The sequence below is a fragment of the Lynx canadensis genome, chromosome A3 (genome assembly GCF_007474595.2).
Source record: "Lynx canadensis isolate LIC74 chromosome A3, mLynCan4.pri.v2, whole genome shotgun sequence".
In the NCBI taxonomy this organism is placed as follows: Eukaryota; Metazoa; Chordata; class Mammalia; order Carnivora; family Felidae; genus Lynx; species Lynx canadensis.
The window spans coordinates 88,628,641-88,650,972 of record NC_044305.1 but is presented as its reverse complement, the minus strand read 5'-3'; the positions used below and the strand labels follow the sequence as shown (position 1 = coordinate 88,650,972).

General features: G+C 35.2%; 1 protein-coding gene across 5 annotated transcripts in view; it reads left to right on the top strand.

The window, feature by feature from the left end:
* The window catches only part of EXOC6B (exocyst complex component 6B), a 611,818-nt gene that overhangs the window by 252,280 nt on the left and 337,206 nt on the right, over positions 1 to 22,332 (top strand). For all 5 annotated transcript variants that reach the window (XM_030310833.1, XM_030310832.1, XM_032592666.1 and 2 more), the window contains exons 7-8: positions 1,253 to 1,429; positions 16,879 to 16,947. In XM_030310833.1, the coding sequence (XP_030166693.1) occupies positions 1,253 to 1,429; positions 16,879 to 16,947 (246 nt within the window). The remainder of the gene's footprint in view (positions 1 to 1,252; positions 1,430 to 16,878; positions 16,948 to 22,332) is intronic.

Sequence of the window (22,332 nt, the reverse complement as noted above, 5' to 3'; positions counted from 1 at the left end):
GTGACCTCAAACGGATCCTTTGCCTTCTAGACTCAGTTTCCTAAGTAGTGACTAACGTCATACAGCTCTAATACTGTGTGGATTACTACTTATGTTGTTGACTGCATCGTGATACTTTCCACCTCTTTGTATGTATTAAAACCACACCATCTGAATCTATTTTGTAAAGTTGAGGGGATTACGTTTCCTTTTTATGAAAGTTCAGAAGAAGAAACCCTTTAAAACTTTGTTTTCCACAGATAAAGGCCATGCAATCCTGAAGGATTAGTTAGTTCAAATTATTAAGATGTTTCATTCCCCTGATTACATTCTATTGGTCTCTTAATACCACAGAGATTATAACCACTGTTCTTAAGAGTCTGCTAAGCTAAAAAGTTCTTGTCTTTCTTCCCTCAACCACAATGATTCCACTATGGCATTTATCTCATAAGAGATACATATTTAGTCATTTGCACTAATCTCTTGGCTACTTATGTGAAAAAGGGTAGATTGTATTTTTGTGATTATTTACTGGGTATATTTGGAAAGTCTAATGATAATATTGATTATCTTTTTTCTTTCTGGGGAAAATGAATCAAGATGGGTAACATCATTGTTAAAAATGTATACATTGAGGGACACCTGAGTGGCTCAGTTGGTTAAGTGTCTCTTTGTTTCGACTCAGGTCATGATCTCACGGTTCATCAGTTCAAGCCCTTCATTGGGCTTTGCACTGCCAGCATGGGGTCTGCTTGGGATTCTCTCTCTCTCTGTCTGTCTCTGTTCCTACCCCATTTGCACTCCCTCTCTTTCTCTCTCAAAATAAATAAACTTTAAAAAAAATTTTTTTTTGATGTTTTTATTTATTTTTGAGACACAGAGAGACAGAGCATGAGCAGGGGAGGGGCAGAGAGAGAGGGAGACAGAGAATCTGAAGCAGGCTCCAGGCTCTGAATTGTTGGCACAGAGCCCGACGCGGGGCTTGAACTCACGAGCTGTGAGATCGTGACCCAAGCTGAAGTCGGATGCCCAACCGACTGAGCCGCCCAGGTGCCCCAATAAATAAACTTTTAAAAAACATTTTTAAAAATATATGTTAATATGTTTGATTTTATTTCTGGGACTAAAACTATGAATTAAGACATTTTGTTGTATTTTTCTTTAAGATACCAGTTTGTTCAATATTAGAAGTTCTTTGAATGCTTAATCAAATTTTGTTTCTTTTCTCTCTTTCTTTCTTTTTGTAATGTGTGCATATGTGTTTCTATCCTAGGCTCAGCAACAGAGAAACCTGGATAACATCGTCTTGCAACAACCCAGAATAGGTAGCAAGAGAAAATCTAAGAAAGATGCATACACAATTTTTGATACAGAGATAGAAAGCACTAGCCCCAAGTCTGAACAGGATTCAGGAATTCTGGATGTTGAAGATGAGGAAGATGATGAAGAGGTAACCAACATTTGAACTGGGGAAAGGGGACTGATTACTAGGTTTAAATGTAGTATATTTGAGATGTGATGAAGAATTTATCTGTGTAATATAGCTTGTGTGATCTTCTGCATCACAATTATCCACAATTAAATTTAACCCACAATCAAATTATCATTTTAAATCCAGATGAGCCTCAACTTAAGGAAACTGAAGATGCACCATGATATCTTAGAATCTAATTTTTTAGATTTTGAATACAATCATCCACCTTTTTTTTTTTTTTTTTTTTTTAAGTTTCAAGGTTTTTGATTGTATACTGACTGGGCACTACATTAAGGAAAGAGTAGAGTTTATCTGACCTAGAGAAAGATCTAGATGACCTCCACTGAAACTGGAACATAGCTACTTGAGATAAAAGATATTATTTTATTTATTTTTTTAATAGTTTATTTAATTTTGAGAGAGAAAGCATAAGCACGGGAGGGGAAGGGAGAGAGGGGGACAGATGATCTGAAGCAGACTGACAGCAGAGAGCCTGATGTGGAAGCTTGAACCCACAAACCATGAGATCATGACCTGAGCCAAAGTCGGATGCTCAACTGAGTCACCCAGGTGCCCCAAAAGATAGTATTTTAAACAGTGTGTGCAAATAAAGGGATCTTAGACTGAAAATATAAAGAGGCTTGAGAAAGTTGACGATACATTTCTGGAGGAAATAAATAGGAGTGCTTATAGAGAATTTGGGAATTTTGTGACATATCTGTAACCTCTTAAATTAGTTCTGTGTCACTTTCAGGTAAAGAATAAGATTGAGTGGCTTCAGTAGTACATATATTTATGTCCTGATTTGTTGTTAGAAGTACATTCAGTGGGTTTTTAAAAATAAAACTACTGTGACGCTTGAGAAATCTTGTTAACCTGTTTTTCTAAATACCGTTTGCATAAACTGGATCGGTTTCTTTGTGAATGTAGTGGTTAGGAGCATGAACTTTGGAGTCATACAGATTTTATTCAGATTCTGGCTTTGCCTTTTAATTCAATTTTATTTTTTAAAATTCTCATTAAAACTCGTATCATTTACTTTTTAAATGTCCACTGACATGTGTGAGGAACCATTTATGCCTGCACTCTGTAACCTGTTTGCCTTCAAGTGCTTGTCTGCTTTTCATTGTTTCATGTCTCCTGATGTAATTGGGTTCACTGTCTTCCCCACCCGTGTTCTTTGTTCTGTCCTCCTGCCCTTCTTATTCTTTATTTTCCTCTCCTCCCCAAAACTATACCCCCAAACTTGTCACTGTCTAATTTTGTAATCTTAGATAATTGTTTAACCTGTTGGAACTTTAGTCTTCATCCATCAAGTAAAGACAGTAGTCTCTGCCCCGTAGAATTGCACAAGTGTCTGCTCCATAAAAGGTAGTCAGCAAATGTTAGTTCCTGTCCTGTTGTTACTCTTCTTTGCCGACTTCTGTTATGTTTCACTACCTCCATATTCTTCGTTGGGATATGTTTATTATGTAAATGAGGGACATTAGTAGGTAATGAGTGAAAGTTCCATCAAAATCCCTATTGTACGTGGATAAGAAATAGAGCGAAGAAAAGAATCAGGCATTTGCCTATACCTGTAGAAATAAAATGGGGCAGAGAAACTTGATCCCCCTGAGTGTTCGGCATTGTCTCTTCTTGCCTGGAATGACTGATATGGTAGGATATGGGTCCATCCTGGAGAGCAGATTGTCAGGTATTAGGCCCATCACTGATGACAAGTTATAGTAGTACTACAATCAAGCATCAGAAGCAAGAAAGACCAGCTAATGCCTTTTATTTACATTTTGGGTGCCTGTTAAGGAAATTATATTCTATCAGGCACTATGACCTAAGGAAATAGAAGTTAGACGTAGTCTGTGCCTCTGCATAATACACGCCTCAAAGAGATGACTAGATGATAATATGAAAGAATAAAATATATGCATAGTGCTGACATATAGTGAGAACCTTATGGATGTAAGCCATTCTTTATTATAAACTCACTGAAGATCCTGGGCAAATCCTTTTTAATTTTTGTGCTCTATTTCTTTGTTTTGTCTTCTGAGGTCCAGAGAAGATAAAGAAAGTGGGACTAGTGAAATGTGTTGAGGGTTCCTCATAAATGAAATATTATAAGAATGTACTTGGAAGTTAACATTTTAAAATGGTCATGTATCCCAAATCAAACAGAATCCTGTTAGACTTGCTGATTGAGCTCTTACAACAAGAATTCAGCACTTCACTGTCATCTAATGGCATCCTATCTTAAAAAAAATCCTACCTTCTATTTATTTACTTCTCAGTTTGAATCTTCTTCAAGTGCACATTCTTAATCTCAAACCTCATGTAGAGAATTATTTATTTAGATGTCTCCAAACTGGTTTCTTGGCATAGTTCTTGCATGGTGTGAATAAATTCTTCAGATAAGGTCTTTCGTGACCCACTGTGACGTTCTGACCTTCATTCTTGTCATTCTTCAACAGACCTCATTGAGAGCAGCGTAAATAGTTTTTGAAATATTTTGACTTCTAAACTGTGGCATACAATCCTGTAGGGCAGTGATTCTTAATCTATTTGGGGTCATATATTCCTTTGAGAGATTGATAAAAAAAATATGGAGTATTTTCCCAGTGAAATATGCATATATTCACTCATGAAAGGTTCTGCATGAAATTTCAGGGGATTCGTGAAACTCACGTTGCTCTTCAGGACCCCTGTTAGAACCCGTGTTATAGGTTAAGTGCTTCTTAAATTTTAATGTGCGTAGGAATCACTTTGGAGTCATATTAAAATGCAGATTTAGATTCTGCAGGTTGGGGGTGAAATCTGAGAATCTGCATTTTTCACAAGCTCCCAGGTAAGGATGATGCTTCTCTCTGCAGAGCACATTTTGAGTTGCAAGGCTATAGAGGACCTTGAGGAAGCATTTTTAGTGCCTAAAGAAAACAAAACCCCTGAATGTTTAGATGTCTTACTGAGTTTTCATTAAAATGTCTTAAATTTTTTCTAACAATGAATGCAGTACTTAAGAGAAAGTTATATTTTGCTTTCTAAAATCTGTTGCTTACAGATTACCAGCATTATTTTTCGTGAAATTTTATGATTCTGATTTAATGTATTTAAGTCTAGGTATTATTCTCTGAAAGTCTAGGTATTTTTCTCCTTCTTGTACTTTGAACAAAAGTGTATTTAGTGCACTTTTAGTATTCTTTGAGTCAAGTGACATTTGTAGGCTATTAACTATGTCTTTAGTGTGGTGATACTTAATGGGAGACTACAGAATGAGATGGGTAGAAAAACCCGAACACCTAGAAAGTGCTTTGAACTTAGGAAACAGATATTTAATTTATTGTTGAACTGAAGTAAAGTTTGTGCCAGAGGTAGAAAAACTGAATAGCCTGGGAAATGAAGATGAAGTCACAGCAGTAAATTGTCATATTGGATGAAAGACCAGCTCACATGGAGAACCAACTGACAGAGTCAGTCTCTCTCTCTTTTTTTTTTAATCATTTTTTTTAAACATTTATTTTATTTATTTTTGATAGAGCTTGAGCTGGGAGGGGCAGAGAGAGGGAGACAGAGAATCAGGCTCCATGCTGTCAGCACAGAGCCTGATGTGGGGCTCAAACCCACGAAGTGTGAGATCATGACATGAGCTGAAATCCAGTTGGATGCTTAACTGACTGAGCCACCAGCGCGCCCTGACAGAGTCAGTCTCTTGATTGCTGAGAAGATGTTGTAGGAAAAGTATTCCTCTGTAAAATTCTCTATTTGTATCTAAGCTAATGAAAGAGTCACCTTAATTAATGTAAGTTTTTTTAAACTTGTCGTATATTAAAGTTGAACTATGTACACTACTGACACTTGATCATTTTTGACCTACAACTTAATTAAATTGATTTTCAGTGGAAATATGTATGATTTGGCACATACATACATATGTATCATATAATACATAATATATCTCATCACAGTGCTTGGCACATACAATGCTACCATTATATATTAGTTAAGATGATGGCATTATGACTGTGTCTTTTTTGGGAAATAAAGGTGAAACACAAGTTGATACAGTTCTTGATAATGTATATTTGCGTGGACTGATAGAACACTATCTACTGTAAACAAAACAATCTGCTTGAAATAAAGCAGTATTGAGTAAGAAATAATTTGGAGAAGCAGGGCCTATGATTCTTTTTTTTGTTTCTGGGTTACTTCAGAACTTCTGCTTTTTTTTTTTTTTTTTTTTGGTTTATTTATTTTGAGAGAGAGAGAGAGAGAGAGTGCAAGTTAGGGAGGGGCAAAGAGAGAAGGAGAGAGAGAATCCCAAGCAGGTTCTACACTCAATGTGAAGCCCAACATGGGGCTAAATCCCATGAACTGTGAGATCATGACCTGAGCTGAAACCAAGAGCTAGATGGACGGTCAACTGACTGAGCCACCCAGGCTCCCCAAAGACCTTTTGCATTTTTCCTTCTTTTTTCTTTTCTTTTTTTTTTTTTTTTTTTTTGAGAGAGAGAGAGCAAGCCAGAGCATGAGCAGGGGAGGGGAAGAGAGAGAGGGAGACACATAATCTGAAGCAGGCTCCAGGCTCTGAGCTGTCAGCAAAGAGCCTGATGTGGGGCTCAAACCCACGAACTGCGAGATCATGACCTGAAGTCAGACGCTTAACCGACTGAGCCACCCAGGCGCCCCAGAGCTTCTGCATTCTTTTTTTTTTTTTTTTTTTTTTTTAAATTTTTTTTCAACGTTTATTTATTTTTGGGACAGAGAGAGACAGAGCATGAACGGGGGAGGGGCAGAGAGAGAGGGAGACACAGAATCGGAAACAGGCTCCAGGCTCTGAGCCATCAGCCCAGAGCCCGACGCGGGGCTCAAACTCACGGACCGCGAGATCGTGACCTGGATCGTGACTGGAAGGTACACTGACGGGGCCACATGTTTGGGGAAAAAAATGATGAGAACAGAGTTCTTTGTAAAAATGAGTGATAGTTTTAGATATTTCACAGACAAAGTATGCCTGTTAAAAGAATACAATATGAAAAGCTGGCCTGATTCACTTATTCCCAGTAGCTACCCACCACTGTAGACTTTGTTTTTCACTTCTGTTCTTAATGACAACTGTTCTATTAAGAATATAAGCAGTCAGATGAAGAATAAATACCCATACTTAAAATCAAATAGCAATAAAAGCAATTTAGAAAGTTGAATGAAAACTAAACATGCATCAAATATTCTGTTTTGGTTTTCTTATTTGTTTGTCTTTTAGGTCTATCTGTTCATAAAGATATATTATGGTTCACATTGATTTAAGATCTTTAAAATATTTTCATTGTACTGATAGTATAAAGGTCTTGTCATTTGGGAATTATTTACCTCAATTATAAACATCTACCTGCCTTTTCAGGGCTTTTAGAATTTTTCCTTTATATGCTCATTGCTTATTCAGTCACTCCCTTCACTCTGTACTAAATTGCTCATAACCCTAATTAGGGAATATACTCCTTTTCCCTTCATCCTTGTCTAAAATACTAACTTCTACTTTTCCCTGAGGACTGGCTCAATGTGACCTCTTCTGAACACCCATCATCCACCTGTCCATCTGTCTATCTATCTATCCATCTGTCTATCTATCTATCTATCTATCTATCATCTTTCTATTTATCTACCTATCTATTCATACATCTATTCTTTATTTCATTTATTTTTTATTTCTAATTTTTAAAATGTTTATTTATTTTTGAGAGAGAGAGAGAAAGAGTGAGCAAGAGCCTGTGCACGCAAGTGAGGAGGGGCAGACAGAGAGGGAGACAGAGGATCTGAAACAGGCTCTGCCCTGAGAGTGGAGAGCCCCAACGTGGGGCTCGAATTGATGAGCTGAGAGATCATGACCTGAGCCGAAGTCAATGCTTAACCGACTGAGCCACCCAGGTGTCCCATCATTCTTCATTTTAAATTGAGGTATAATTGATATATAACATTATGTTAATTTCAGGAGTACAGCATAATGATTCAATATTTGTATGTATTGCAAAATGGTCACCACAATAGTCTAGTTAACATCCATCAGAAAACATAGTTATAGGATTTTGTTTTCTTGTGATGAGAACTTTTAGATCTCTTAGAAACTTCCAAATATACAATGCAGTATTACTAACTGTAGTTACCATGCTGTACATTACATCTCCATAACTTATTTATTTTATTACTGGAGATTTGTACCTTTTGACCCCTTTCACCTATCTCACCAACCCCCCAAACTCCACCTTTGGAGTAGCACCTTCTTTATAAAAATTTATTAGTTTTTTGAAAAATTTTAAATCTTCAGAAAAGTTACAGGAGTAGTAAAATGAACATCCATGTACCTTCACTTAAGTACTCTGCTTATTAAAATTTGGCACTTTCTTTCTTAAAAATTTGACTTTGAAAGAATCTGTTTCATCAATCCTCCCCTTCCCCTGCCAAAGCTGAGCCATTTAAAAGAAAGTGGTGTATTTCATGCATTGTATTTGAAATCCCAATACCACAATCTGTGGTTTGCCAGGAATGACATTCTTCTACATAACTACAATGCAATGATCACACTCAGGAATTTTAACACTGATACAATACTACCACTTAACATACAACCAATGTGTGAATTTCCCCAGTTGTCTTAATAATGTCCTTTATAGCAAATTCTTTTATCACTTTTCCTGCAGCCACATCTAGTCAAGTATCACACGTTGCATTTAATTCTTGTGTCTCTTTATTCTCTTTTAATATCTCTCTATTTAGGTATATCTGATAATCCTCATGATTAAGTTCAGATTAATCATTTTTGACAGGAAAATCACAAAAGTAATACTAGGTCCTTTTTAGTGCATCATATCAGGAGGTACACCAGTAGTGAAGGTGGAGTCTACCAGATTTCTGTGCTGTAAAGGTACCCTTCTTCTTTTGTAATTAATAAGTGATCTGTGGAATGATACTTTAGATCCTGGGACTATCCTGTTCCCTGACAGTTTTTCTGATTTAGTGATTTAGAATTCATTGATGTTTTGTTCCTGAATCATGCAATTTATGGTGATTATAAAAGAGTGATTTTTCTATTTTTATCATTTCTTTCACATTGATTAGCTGGCATTCTTCTATAAAGAAGAACTTCCTTTTTGTCCCATTCCCTTTTTTTTTTAGTGTCAGTATTGGCACATGAATTCTTACTTCATATACAATGGGTTATATTCTGTTCCTGTCTTTCATTTGGATTCTCTAATTGTTCCAAATTTGGCCAGTGGGAGTCTTACCCATTATCTTTTGACATGTTTCCATCAATTTTTGAGCACTTCCTTTTTTTCTGGCACAGGATGTTCTTGGTTCACTCCAAGTTCTGCCCTATCCCCAGAATCAGCTAGTTTGTCAAAGAGCTTTCCCTTTTACTGGAGAATGATATATAGAACTGAGATATGGGCATTAGGTATGCTCCTTCTGTGGAGAGAGCTACGAAATACACACACTACACAAACACATAGACAGTTTTATAAATCCTGAGTTAAAGGTGATGCTTCTAATTTCACCTGAATATCATAGGTCTTCCTCTTCTATTCTATATTTGTATCTCTAAGAATTCTGGTTCCCAGAGTATGAATATATTTACTCATCTGTCTACTCATATAACACAAAAAAGTTTCAGAGTTGCTATGCACATGTCACTAAAAGGAGTAAACTTAACTAGGTTCAAGATTCTTTTTGCAATTCTTTTTATCCTACAATATATCCCACTGGGGCTATAGTTCAGACTATTTTGTTCATTTTTTTTTTTTTTTTTTTTTTTTTTTTTTGCTTTTTCTTCTATGTGGTTGTTACCAAGCTGATATATAATTAGGTTCATTTGTTTCTTTTTGTATATTTTTTAGGGTTCCTCATCCTTATTAATTTAATTTTTTTGAATATGTAAAATGTAAACATGTTTCAAAAAGCAAAATTAGGGGCACTTGGGTAGCTCAGTCGGTTAAGCAACCAACTTCAGCTCAGGTCATGATCTCGCAGTTTGTGAGTTCAAGCCCCACATCAGGCTCTGCGCTGACAGCTCAGAGCCTGGGGCCCGTTTCAGATTCTGTGTCTCCTTGTCTCTCTGCCCCTCCCCTGCTCATGCTCTGTCTCTCTTTCCTTCAAAAATAAATAAATGTTAAAAAAAAATTAAAAAAAGAAAGCAAAATTATATAAGAAGATTTTTTTCAGTGATATCCCATTCTCCTCTTTATCCCTTCCACCCTGGTCCTATGCACTCTTCCTAAGTAATCAGTATCATGAGTATGTGTGTATGTGTGTGTTTTCACATACCCTTCCCCATACCTTATACGACATGGCTGTTAATAACGTAATACATATATATTTTTGTACCTTATTCTTCCACGTGAAAATATGTCCTATAAATTATTCCATATAAATTCATAGACATGTTTCTCATTCTATTTTTACTGCTAACTAGTACTCCATTATTTGAATGTATCAGTTTATTCAGCCAATCTCCTATATGTAGGCATTTAATGATTTCCAAAATTTTCTTATTAAAATGTAGTGTTTCAGCTACACAGCTATTATAATTAGTGTTAAAAAAACCTGACCATACCAAGTACTGGCAGGGTGCCTAGCAACTGTATATATTGCTCTTAGATATTGCTGCAAAAATGCAAAATAGTTTAGTCACCTTGGAAAACACTTTGGTGTAGTAGTGTATTATACAGTTGAACACACACCATCTGACTCAGCAATTTCACTCATAGGTATTTCCCCATCTGTTCACACAGAGACTTGCACCTGAATGTTTATAGCAACTTTATTCAGACATTGCCAGAAAGTAGAAACAACCCAACTGTCCTTCAGGGCAAGGGATAAATGACTGTGGTATATCCATAATTGGAGTTTCATTCTGAAATAAAAAGAAATGAACTACAGATACATGAAACAATACAGATGAACCGCAAATGTAGTATGCTAAATGAAAGAAGTCAGACTCAAAGGCTGCATACCGTTGGGGCTGAATAAATAATACTCCTGAAAAGGCAAAATTAGGGGCATAAACTGGGTCAGTGTTTGCCAAAGGCTGGGTGTCAGGGAATAATGGACTCCAGGGAGGCATGAGGGAATTTTGGGGGTGGTAAAGCTGTTGTGTATCTAGATTGTGATAATGATTACAGGCTTATATGGTTTTGTCCAAACTTAATGGATTGTTCGCTGGAAGGGTGAATTTTACCTTATATAAAAAATCTTAAAATTTAAAAAACAGTTTAAAAATCAACCCCGAAACCTGAGAGTTATTCTTCTTATAGTCAGATATATATCTTCAGGGTAAGTTCCTAGAAGGATTGTTGATTCAAGGAGTAAATTAATGCATGTGTAGTTTTGCTAGATAATATCAAATTCTGCTTCATTGAAGTCGTACCATTTTCTATACATCCCCCCTCTAGGTGTGTGTGATGTGTCTATTTCCTTACAGTTTCTTTAAGAGAGTGTTTTGTTAAGCTTTTGAATATTTACAAGTTGCATAGATGAGAAATGGTCTCTCTGTATAGTTTTAATTTGTATTCCTATGGCTATGGGTGAAATGTAGTATCTTATAAGTTTGAGAGCTGTTTGCATATTTTTTTAAAGTAAACTGCTCGTGTCCCTATTTTTCTAACGATTTTGGTTTTTTTCCCCCCTTCAGTCTTAGTGAGTTGTTTCTGTATTAGGAAAATTAATTCTTCATCTATAACATTTTTTTCTACCTACTTTGATCAGCTTAATTTTTCTTCCTCTCAAAACCTTTATATTTAATACCATATTTACGGCTAAAGGTCCTTTTTTGTGTAACAGTTTAGCATTTCTTAGCCTATAGTAGACCATTGTTAAATAAAGATCAGTTGAATTTTTACTGCCTTAGTGTTCAGCTTTAAGCAGAGAATTCTTGAGAGAGTAGCTTTTGATTCTGGCCACAAAGTTTTTTTTGCGGTGTCTCAGTATAGGGAGAATGGTGATTTTTCTTGATTTTCTTCTGCTTAGTGAAAACACTTGAGTAAATTATGTAGTAATTTGTTTAAGGATTTCTCAGGAAGAATCCTAGTCATTCGCGAGAAGCTCTTAGTAATATTATGCAGTTTTTAGGCTAGGGCTCTGTTCAGGGTATTCTTACAGGTTCAAAGGTTTAGAAAATTCTTTTATCCTTTTGCTAATTCGAGTCACTTAGAGTCCTAGGCCTTCGAGTTTGTTGGTGCCTCCATGGTGTTCAGTGCAGCTCTGTGGAAGATTATGTCCAAATGAATTCTACCTTTCTTTTCTCTGAAGCTTTGGAAGCAGAGTAGTATAGAAAAGCACATTGGTGAAGAATGTTTGCCAGGTATTTCCTGGCTTCCAGACACAATATGGGCCGTCGAAATTGATCCTTTGAGTGCAAAGGTAGTGCTCTTTTCAGCTAATCATTTCTTGTTTTCTCCCTTCAGAAAGATGCCTGGTACATTTTAATGACTTGAGATCCAACTAATGCTCAGAAATGGGCACCAAGTCCCTGCATTCATTTACTAATCCCAACGAACTGTTTTGTGAAAAGTGGTAATCAAAAGTATTTTCAAGAAGGAGAATGACTCAGATGTTAGTGAGAAGAAACATCTCTAAATTCTTTGCAAATTTTTATCATACCCTTTTTGGATGTTTTACCGACTTTGAAAGGTTTCGTAAGAGAAAAATAAGTGGCCTGTGTGGTATAGTGTATGTGTGTGTGTGTATCTCCTGGGACAGCTGTGAACAACACTAATGCATTTCTTTTTTTCAGGTACTATCTTTATCAGCAGCATAGGTAAATATTCTTGAGTGGAAGGAGGCAAGCAGTTGTGTACTCTATTCCCTTTTCTTAATGATATGCTTACCCGTTAGTAAAGCAGGTAGATCTATGATATTGTTACCTGCAGATTTTTTTCTTTCCTGCTTCCCTTCACTAGAAGTAGCTACTAACTTCCAACTCCCTTGTTGGGGGGAAAAGGTGGTATAAAAATGTTAAATAAATGTATCTGTTAAAGCTTGATGTCACTTATTTTAAAATAAAAATCTCCTTTTTCTTTAAGAAATACAATCATTTTTCCTTATTCTTTATGGAAAGAACTTAACCAGTAACCTTTCAATTTTCAATTGTCAGATCAAAGATGTATTAGAGAAGAAAAACATCATAAAAGTCAGATCCTGCTGTTTTGCAAGAACTTTTATAATCAGAAATGTTTATTCTTCTTTTCTTTATGACCATCTAATATGTCCATTTCTACTCTGAATCTTTACATCATCTTCTCCAATACATGGTCTGCAGAGTCTCATAAGACTTTTTTTCAGGGTGCCTTTCATTGATTCTAAGTCAGGGTGCCTTTCATTGATCTTATTCATGAATTTACTTTTCTTATTTTACAGCATCCTCTGCCTCCAGACTCTTTTTTGTCACTTATATAGTGGCACTGTGTGATAGCTAATATATCGATAGGATATGATGCTATTTAACAAAATCTACAGACAATAAGTAACAAAAACTACAGCTTTGATGGAAGCTATTAATATGTATCCTACAAATGTAAGAAGCATACTGAAACAGACTAGCCATGTATATTGGTATCTGGTGATACATGACCTCTAATGGGTGTGTGAATGCATAATTGTAGCGTATAACAGTTGTCTTCATGATATCTACCCCTGAATGTTCTAGTCCAGTCACTCCTAAATTCTCTTGATAGCTTATTTATTTATGTTATTTTAATATCTTAACTTATATAATATTATAACACGTCCTGAGGCACAAATTTCTTAGTTACAGAATCTAAAATCTAACCTAGTATTTGCTTCTCTGATAATGAAGAGGTTTGAGTTGACAGAAGGCACTAATGCCCTCCATTCAGGAACTATATAGGGAATGAGGCAGCTGCTGTCCTTGGTGATGAAATTATTTCATGTGAATTCATAAGGAAAACAACTAGTTAAAAAGGCAGGATAATCTTGAGTATACTGTTTGTGGCTGCTGTTGGTATCTTCATAGATCTATTTGAACTAGAAAAATACAGACTCCAGTATCTTAATGTCTTGAGTTCCTGACTGCCAGGCAGAGGAAATGTTTAACTATTTTAATCATGTTTCTGTATCTCAGAAAGAAAGCCCTTATGAGAGGAAATGACAACGTCCTACCACAAAGTTATCTCTTATCAGTTATAGTCCCAGTCGATAATGATTTGTCAAACTTGGACATGTGTAAAATGCAAGGGCTGTGTTATTTACTTTGGAAAGGAAAAATTAGATGAAGCTGATAAAGACGGAGTCATGGCTTTTGTTAGGAGACAGAAACCATTAGGGACAGTCATTGTTAGCTTAGGAGAGTGTCCTTGGACTCCTCCCTCTGCCCCAGCTGAAATCTAAACCTGCTTGAATCATTCTTTGCACTTGAGGGGAGAGAAGGGCAAACAGGAGGGGAAGAAGAATGAAGACAACCTTGACAGAGATTTTGCATTTTAAATGGGGAGCAAAATGTGGACCTTAAAACAGACCCGTTTATGTGAGTCAGGAGAAACTGCCTTTTGTTCTCTTTCCCACTCCCATTTATTTAGTTTTGAAAGTTCATTTCTTATCCTTCCAAACGTATGGCATTCCTTCACGTACAGCGTATGTTGCCCTCTTCCTTTTGCCTTTCAGTAGATGTGATTCTTTTTCATTAGTGGAAGCAGAGAAAACACATCTAGCTCAAAGCAACATGAGTCAGTGCATGCTTTACATACCTTTCTCCTCACAGCACTCTTCTTGGTTCCTTGCAGTGTTCCTAGTGTTCTTCACAGAAGGGAGCATGGAGGAAAAATGATTTCTAAATAGTAGGCTATTTTGGGGGTGGAGGTAAAGTTTGTGAACCGAAGCCCCATTTTGCTCCTTTTCTTGTCTAGATTTGTGTACCGCTTTCAAAGCAGGCAGTCCTTGGCTGGGGAGGACTTAACTGGATTATGGTTGCAGAGGCTAAGAAATAGCAAAGCCAATACTTCCGGGTCAGGTCACTTCAAACTGTTTGAAGCTGAGGATGATGATGTCAAGACAGCCTCACAGAAGATAGGTTTGGTTGTAAATATTTGCTGGAGCTGACAGGAAAATCTTTCTGTCCTCTCTAAATATATGTATTTTTTGGTTGGCCCAGATAAACCATTCTTTTTAGCCCATTAGAAAGGGGCACCATTAGCTTACTCATCACAGATTTTTAGGGGAAACTGTCCCCTACTGTGGATGTTCATTCTATAAGGATGGGCCTGACATGTGAAGGGGCCAGGCCTCTGTCTGAGGAATGGCTTGGGAGCAGTTTCCTTTTGAATGAAACTAATGGTCCTGAGTCAAAGCAAAACAAAATAAATAAACTATGTAAAGATGAACATATGAACAAAGTTGTGATTGAAATTTATTTAAATTTCCTTAAGCTTTTTGTAAGTATATAATTTATTGTAAATAATTTTATAATCATTCAAATAAAAGTTTCATTTCTTATACAGATCAAAATTATTTTACATGTGTTCTTATCTCTTTTCATATGTATGTGTAATTTTTATGTAGTTTAAATATTAATATAATTTTATTTTTCATCTTTTGAGCTTGTGTTTTGCTTAGTTGTAGTTTTCATTAGTAGGCTCTGTTTTTCTGGCAAGATAAATTTCCTTCACATCTTTACTTTGCAATTCAAGAGAGGAGACTATAAAGATATTTTGATGTTGTGGCCATTTAAAATAAGACTGCCTAAAATGATCATCTGTTGCCTCTTTTTGTTTCATTAAGATGAAAACGAGTGTCCTTAATTTTTACATGCTTTTTAATCTTTTTGTTTTTAAATACGTGGTGCTTATCTGTCCATAAAATGTTTTTCTCAGTGATTTTTTAATGCTGACATTTCTAATTGCTTTTTTTTTTTTAAATAAATATATGCTTGGACCATGACGTAGATCTTATGATCAAACTTAGGATTCACAGGAGATTGTTTTGAGTGATTTCAGAGTATATACCCCTGAGAGATTCTTAAACATAGAGATTTAGTGTGCTATCATGGGTGCAAAGCAAATGAACAAAATAGTCAATAAATTTGAACCAATAAACGTAGGAGATGATGATTTTGGAGAGACAAGAAAGTACTGGGCTGCTGAGTTGTAGAATGAGTAGATTTCTTTGGAAAAGCATCTTGGTGAAGAAAGCTATGCCACCAAAGAAGAAATGATCCTGCTTGATGAAATGAGGAAACAGACTTTGTATTCACAAGTCTGCTCAACCCAATTTAGTGCCTGCTGCTTATATTCTGATGAATCCTACAATTAGCAGTGTTACAGTAAAACCTGCAGCTAGGTCTTTATTTTGATTATTTTTAATGAACTTTTGTCTGTTTTGTTTTTGCTTTATTTTGTTTTGTTCAGTATTTACTTTGTGTCCTTTTATTCTTATTTAATTCCTATAGGTCAACAATATAGGCAATAGTTTCCTTTTTCAGTTGAGAAATTGAGGCCAAAGTAAATTGTGAGTTACTCATTGTCAGGTCACATAACCAAACAGTTTTAGCACTGTGACTATCTCCAGTTCTTACCTAATGTTGTTTGTTTTACTTTGCCTTTTGATGTCTAGATTTAATCTGTCTACATTGTTCGTACTATAATTTTCTGGTATTTTGATTGCATGCTGACGTAAATATTCACTAATTCTTATATCCTTCAGAAGTTGGCTGGCAGGCCGTTTAATTCATCCTGTGCAGCAAGTTTTGGTTTTGACCACTGAAACTTAGTCTTTTTCTTTCTCTTTTTTTAATGTTTGTTTATTTTTGGGAGAGAGAGAAAGAGAGAGAGAGATTGAGAGAGAGCATGTGTGCGTGGGTAAGGGTATGGGCGGGAAAGGGGCAGAGAGAGATGGAGAGAGAGAATCCCAAGCAGGATCTGTGCCGTCAGCACAAAGCCCGACGCGGGTCTCTAACTCACCAACCATGAGATCATGACCTGAGCCAAAATCGAGAGTCAGACGTGTAACTGACCAAGCCACTCAGGCAGTCCTGAAACTTAGTCTTTTATGTAGCCTACCATGTGTCCAAGAAGATACAGTCAAGTTGTCAAAGTCATGTTACCATCTTCTCATCCCTTTTGGAGGCCCATAGCCTGAAATATATCTCTAAAAGCAGATGCAGGGCCAGCGACATCTTCTGTTACTCTTCTCTGTTTTCATCCTTCTGTTCTGTGTCCCAGCCTTGCTGCTATCTTCGGTTATTAATCTCATGGTTAAAATACCCAAACTGGGTTTATGAGAGCATGGTTTGTTTGTTTGTTTGTTTTGTGTTTTTCTCCTAGAAACTAAAGCTGACTTTTATTTTTTTTACACTCCAGTAATAAAAAAATAAATGCAGTTTAATGTTCCTAATAGCTTTGTTTGAATATTTTGTGACAATCTTGTTTGTTTTGCAGGTACCTGGAGCCCAAGATTTGGTGGATTTCTCTCCTGTTTATCGATGTCTACACATATATTCTGTCCTGGTGAGTCTTTATCTAGCTCTGCCTAATGAAGAGATATATTGAGTTCAAAACTCTTCTTTCTCATTTTTTATAGTTTTTCTGTTTATTATTAAGAGTAAGAAAAAAGAAACTATTATTTAAGGAGTATTAATTACAAAAAATAATCCTTTCTTTTCTTCTTGAATCTTTTGTTTGCCATGTAATTGAGCTAAGCAAATAACATTAATTTCTATCAGTCATCAACAAATAATATTATACCTAGAAATAGTCACACACTCAGATTTCTATTCTTAATTTAATGATGTAGTTATTTAAATAACAATAACCTATCTTTATATATTAAAATAATATTTGTAAAAACTGTTTATCTTTTTATTCCTGATGACACTTACTCCTATGCAAAGAGAAACCTCTCTGGGGGGGGGGAATTATTATGGGTGTTACTGGTATTATAAGAAGTAGCCCTTTCTCTATCTTGGTAGTCACCTACGTGCAGACACACAGATATAAAGGTAATCAAAAAATTAAACTAGGAAGCCAAAGTATCATTAAAGACCAATTGATGAGAGAAGTCCATTATTGGTATTTTTTAATAACAAAGTTCTATAAAGATTCTATCAGGTTGTTTTATAATATGATGGAGTAAGTCTTACTTAAGTCTGTTACACATTTTCTTTCTTCATATATCTAATATAGTGTCACTTAGTTGTTACTCCAGACAGTTTGGGACACTGGTCTATGGACTTCATGGCTGGAGTATTTTGGGGTGATTTCCATTAGTTTGGGAAGACTTGGTAATTTTTTCTCCTCTCCTTCATCCTCCCACTTCTTGCTAATTTCCTTTTCCCCTCCTCCCTTCTTTTCCCTCTCCACCCCTTGTCTCCATCTGTCATTCCTTGTTCTATAAAGATGGAGGAGGTCATAGATTGAGTTGTCTCAAGGCACCTAAAATAAGTAATTTTTTTTTCAATCTCATGTACCAATAATTAAATAAATCATATTCATCTTAGTTTGTGACACAACACGCTATTATCGTTATTTCCTATCAGTCCCCCTCTTGTATTTTTTTTATCTTGTTTGTTTCCATCCACAACTCTTATCTCCAAATATACAATCTCTAATATGTTTAATGTCTGGTAATGGTTGTGTTTGTATCCTTGAAAAATATAGAGTAATTTTGTGTATGTAGGTGTTTTTAATTTACTCAAATGGTGTTATCTTATGGATGTAGTTTTTTCTTGTATTTTTTTATTCAGCCTATTTTTAATATCTAACCTTGTTATAGTCTATATATCTTACTCATGGCCTCCCACTTCTACATGATTATTAACAAATGGTTTGCATTTGCTGTGTTTTGTCTATTACTTCAGTGATCAACTCTTAAATTGCTTCTAACATTCTGCTGTAATAAGTAGGACCCCTGTATGGACTTGGGTGTAAGTTTCCAAGATTTCTATACCTAGGTTGGAATTGCTGGGTCAGAAGGTATATATATAATTTTAATTTTAATTTTTGATAACCTGATGGATATCAAATGATGTCTCTTTGTTTTAATTTGCATCTCTTTGATTACTGATAACATTGTGCTTTTTATAGACTCCCCAATCATTTAAGATCTTTTTTCTCTGAAATACCTATTTTTGACCTTTGTTCAGTTTTGTTTTGCCTTCCTTGTTTTGTTTTTTTCTCTTTTCTGGAAAGAGAAATTTCAGAAATTCCTTTTATGTTGTACATATTGACAATGGAGGATGTTGCAAATGTCTTTTTTCCAGTTTGCCCATAGACTTTACACTATGGCCATAGTATCTTTCATTAACAGGAGTCCTTGATTTTGATATAATCAAGTCCATCAATTTAAACCTTGTAGTTTGTACTTTTTAAGTCTTGTTTAAAAAAGAAAAGCCCCTCTCTATTCCAATGTCATAGGGCATTCCCTTTATGTTAACTTTAACTTTTACCCATTACATTTTGATATTGATTCATCTTGGGTTCACTGTAGTTATAGTATGAGGTGTAGGAATCCAACTTAATTTTTTTTATTTGATGAACTCAGTTTTACCAGTCCTATCTACTACATAATCTGTATATGGCCCACTGATTCTTGGAATACCTTGGGCATATACTAAGTATCTCTATATATATTTTGGGAAGAATTGACAACTTTCTACTGCTAATTCTTGGTATTCATGGAAGAAAAAAGTCTACTTTTAAATTATTTAGTTAAGCTTTGTTTCTATGTTAATGGTCTTGGGCATTTTTTAAGTAGTAGCAAAATACAGTGTTTTGTTTTGTTTTTTTTTTACAATATTCTACCTTACTTTTTAATTAGTAATTGCTGATATTGAGGAATGCTCTCGATTTTTGTAAGTTAACTTATATCTGGCAACCTTGCTCAACTCTTTTATTAGTTATTATGGTTTGTTTTTTGGTTTTCGGTAGATTTTCTGTGTGGTTGTTCATAATGTCTACAGATACTGACTTGCTTCTTTTCTTCCTATCCATTTATCACGTTGTTTTTTTATTGTCGTTGTAGTGACCAGGATCATCATTACTTACTCTGTTGTTCAGGAAGGTGATAATAGGCATCCTTGTCTCATTTTTGATCTCTAACAGCATGTTTTAACTGATGTTTTAAATAAGTTTTTGGTAAATATTCTTTATCTAGTTATTCCTAGGCTCCTGTAAATTTTTTATAAGAATATAAGTAAATGTTGAATATTATTGGATATTTTTCAAATATATTGATACAGTTCTGTGGTTTTTATACTTTAGCTCATGAATGTTACTAATTAAGTTTCATTGATAGATTTTTGTGATCTTAAATGATTTCTGTATTCTTTAGATAAATCCAACTTAATGAGGACATATTACTGCTTTTTTAAAAAATACTCTGTGAAATTGAACTCCTTTTATTTTTTTATTTTTAATCTGTTTTGTATTTATATATGGTTTTTGTTAAGTCTCAGAATTGCAACGTCAAGTGTACTTTTCCTCTCAAATAGTGTAAAAGTATGAATATCAATTTGTTTAGTTTAATGTTATATCTTCAGTACCAACAACAGTACTTGGCATATAGTAGGCACTCAATAAATATTAGTGGAATGAATAAGTAAGTGGTAGCTAAAAGAAAATGCAGTACATTTGTTTGAGCATATGCTAGCTCAAACATTATTACTCATTTATTCACTAAACACTTACTGAATTTTTGTCCTGCATGAAATGGATATGGAGAGCAACGATGTATAAATAAATCAAGGACTTATGCTTTTAAAAAAATTACGATCTACCTACCAAGAAGTTATAATCTTTGAATGACTAGAATATAACAGCACTGTATCTCATCACTGTGTATCTGTTAGTTTTTTAAACTTTGTTAAGATTTTATGGTATAGAAAATGTGACAAGTTTTCTTCAAATGAGAACTCTAATAGTGGTTAATAAGAGTACTGAAGTAATTTATTTACACACTCACTAGCTGTGTGGTGTTAGGCAAGTTACCTAAACCGTAGCTTTCTCATATATGAGCTATGGTAATAACGATCTGCTTAGTGCACTTAAAGGTATGTTCCAATGGTGCCTCGCTCCGTCTTTGGTACATGATTGGAATTTAGTACATGGCCGTTAATCTGGCAGGAGTTATGTGTCTCTGATGCTGATTATTAGGCACATTATTGGTATTTTTTAAAGTATATGATGTAAAGTATAGACATATAGATAGAGGTTCTAGTCTCTGCCATCAACAGAGTTTATCAATTATTCTAAATGTACACGTTCTTAAATATACAAAGTCGATGTCATCCTAAACTAGAAGTTAAAAAATTTTTAAATAAATTCCACATGCTAATATTCTGTAGTGTTGCAATATTTGGTATTCATAAAGGTTTTATAATAATTTGATAAGACATTGTTTATATGGCAGAAACAGGCTTCTTCCCTCTTTCATAGTGTTTCCTAATTTTGAAAAAGTACAACCAGTGGTAAGAGCTCAGCTCTGTTTCTGGAATACATGTTTATTTTTTGGACATTGCTGTTCCAGAGCTAGATGGACTTTAAGCACTAAAATGTCTCTTTTGTTAAAGGAAGGGCTAGACACATATGACTTCTAGAGTTGACCCTTTTCATAGCTTTTTGGGGGCCGTAATTTGTTACTTCTCTATATTTGTTTCTCATTCTCACAGCACTAATATGTATTACTATATAGTGAAGGACATCTCTTCATAATAATGATGACAAAGATATTTAAAAATGAATTGCTTAATATAAAGATTTGTAACATAAATATTTTTTTCAAATTTCCGGATGTAGTTAATATTAACATTTTGGCATATTCCACAGGCAGCACAAACTCTGTATGTTTCAAAATGAACTCATTATCTCACCCCTTCCCTAAAATCTACTGTTTTGGATTTACCATGATCTCAGGCAATAACAGCATTCTATCAGTTCCCCAGGCAGAAACCCAAACTTTTTCGTTTTTCTCAGTACCATATCTAAATCGCCATGCCTTGCAAATGTTACCTCCTAAATACAGTTTTACTCTCTTTCTCATCCTCCCCTATCCTAAAATGATTGTCCTAGACATCGGGATTATTGAAAACATTCTCCTAGCTGCTCTCCCTTCCTTATAGTATAAATCCCTGACTCCCTTCTCACTGTGATGATAGTGATCTGTGCATCATGCAAATCTGGGATATATGTTATCTGCTTAAGATTCTCTAACTGGTCATCTATTGAGTAAAATATAGAAGTATAGAAGAAAATATGGCATATCAAAAGACAGAAGGTTTTCCGTGTCCTGTCTGCCATATTGTCTGCTGCTTACCACTTTGCTTTAATGAAACTGAAATGCTTCTAGTTCTTTGAATGTACCATGCTATTTCCTGCTTCTCATTCTTTCCTCATTCTGGTCCTTCTGCCTGAATGAGTATTCATTCCCACTTCTTTTTATTTTACGGACTCCTACTTATTTCATACTTGTGTCCTCCAGCAAATTTTACTAATGTTTCACATTGAGCTCAGTGGACCCCCTTCCCCTTTGCATTGTTATAGAACCCAGTACTGTTTCTGTTAGTGCTGACTGTATTCTATTATCTTATCCTAAATATGTGTTCTTTTTCCTCAATAGACTGTAAGCTCTTTTAGGGCAGGTACCATGTTTTATTCATCTTTTTGAGCCTTAGCACTTAGCACTTAGTATTAACAGTATATAATACTCAATAAATGTTTGTTTTTGATTTTGAGAGATAACTGCCCTCCTTTTGACCTGCAAATGAATCCAGTTTTCTAGCCTCAGGCAGTGTTATACAATATCAGGGCTGGGACTTATACGAGGGAAAACAGTTCTATTGGTGTCCAACGGAAGGATCATAACAGAAGTAACAAAAAGTTCTAATATTTTGTCATTTA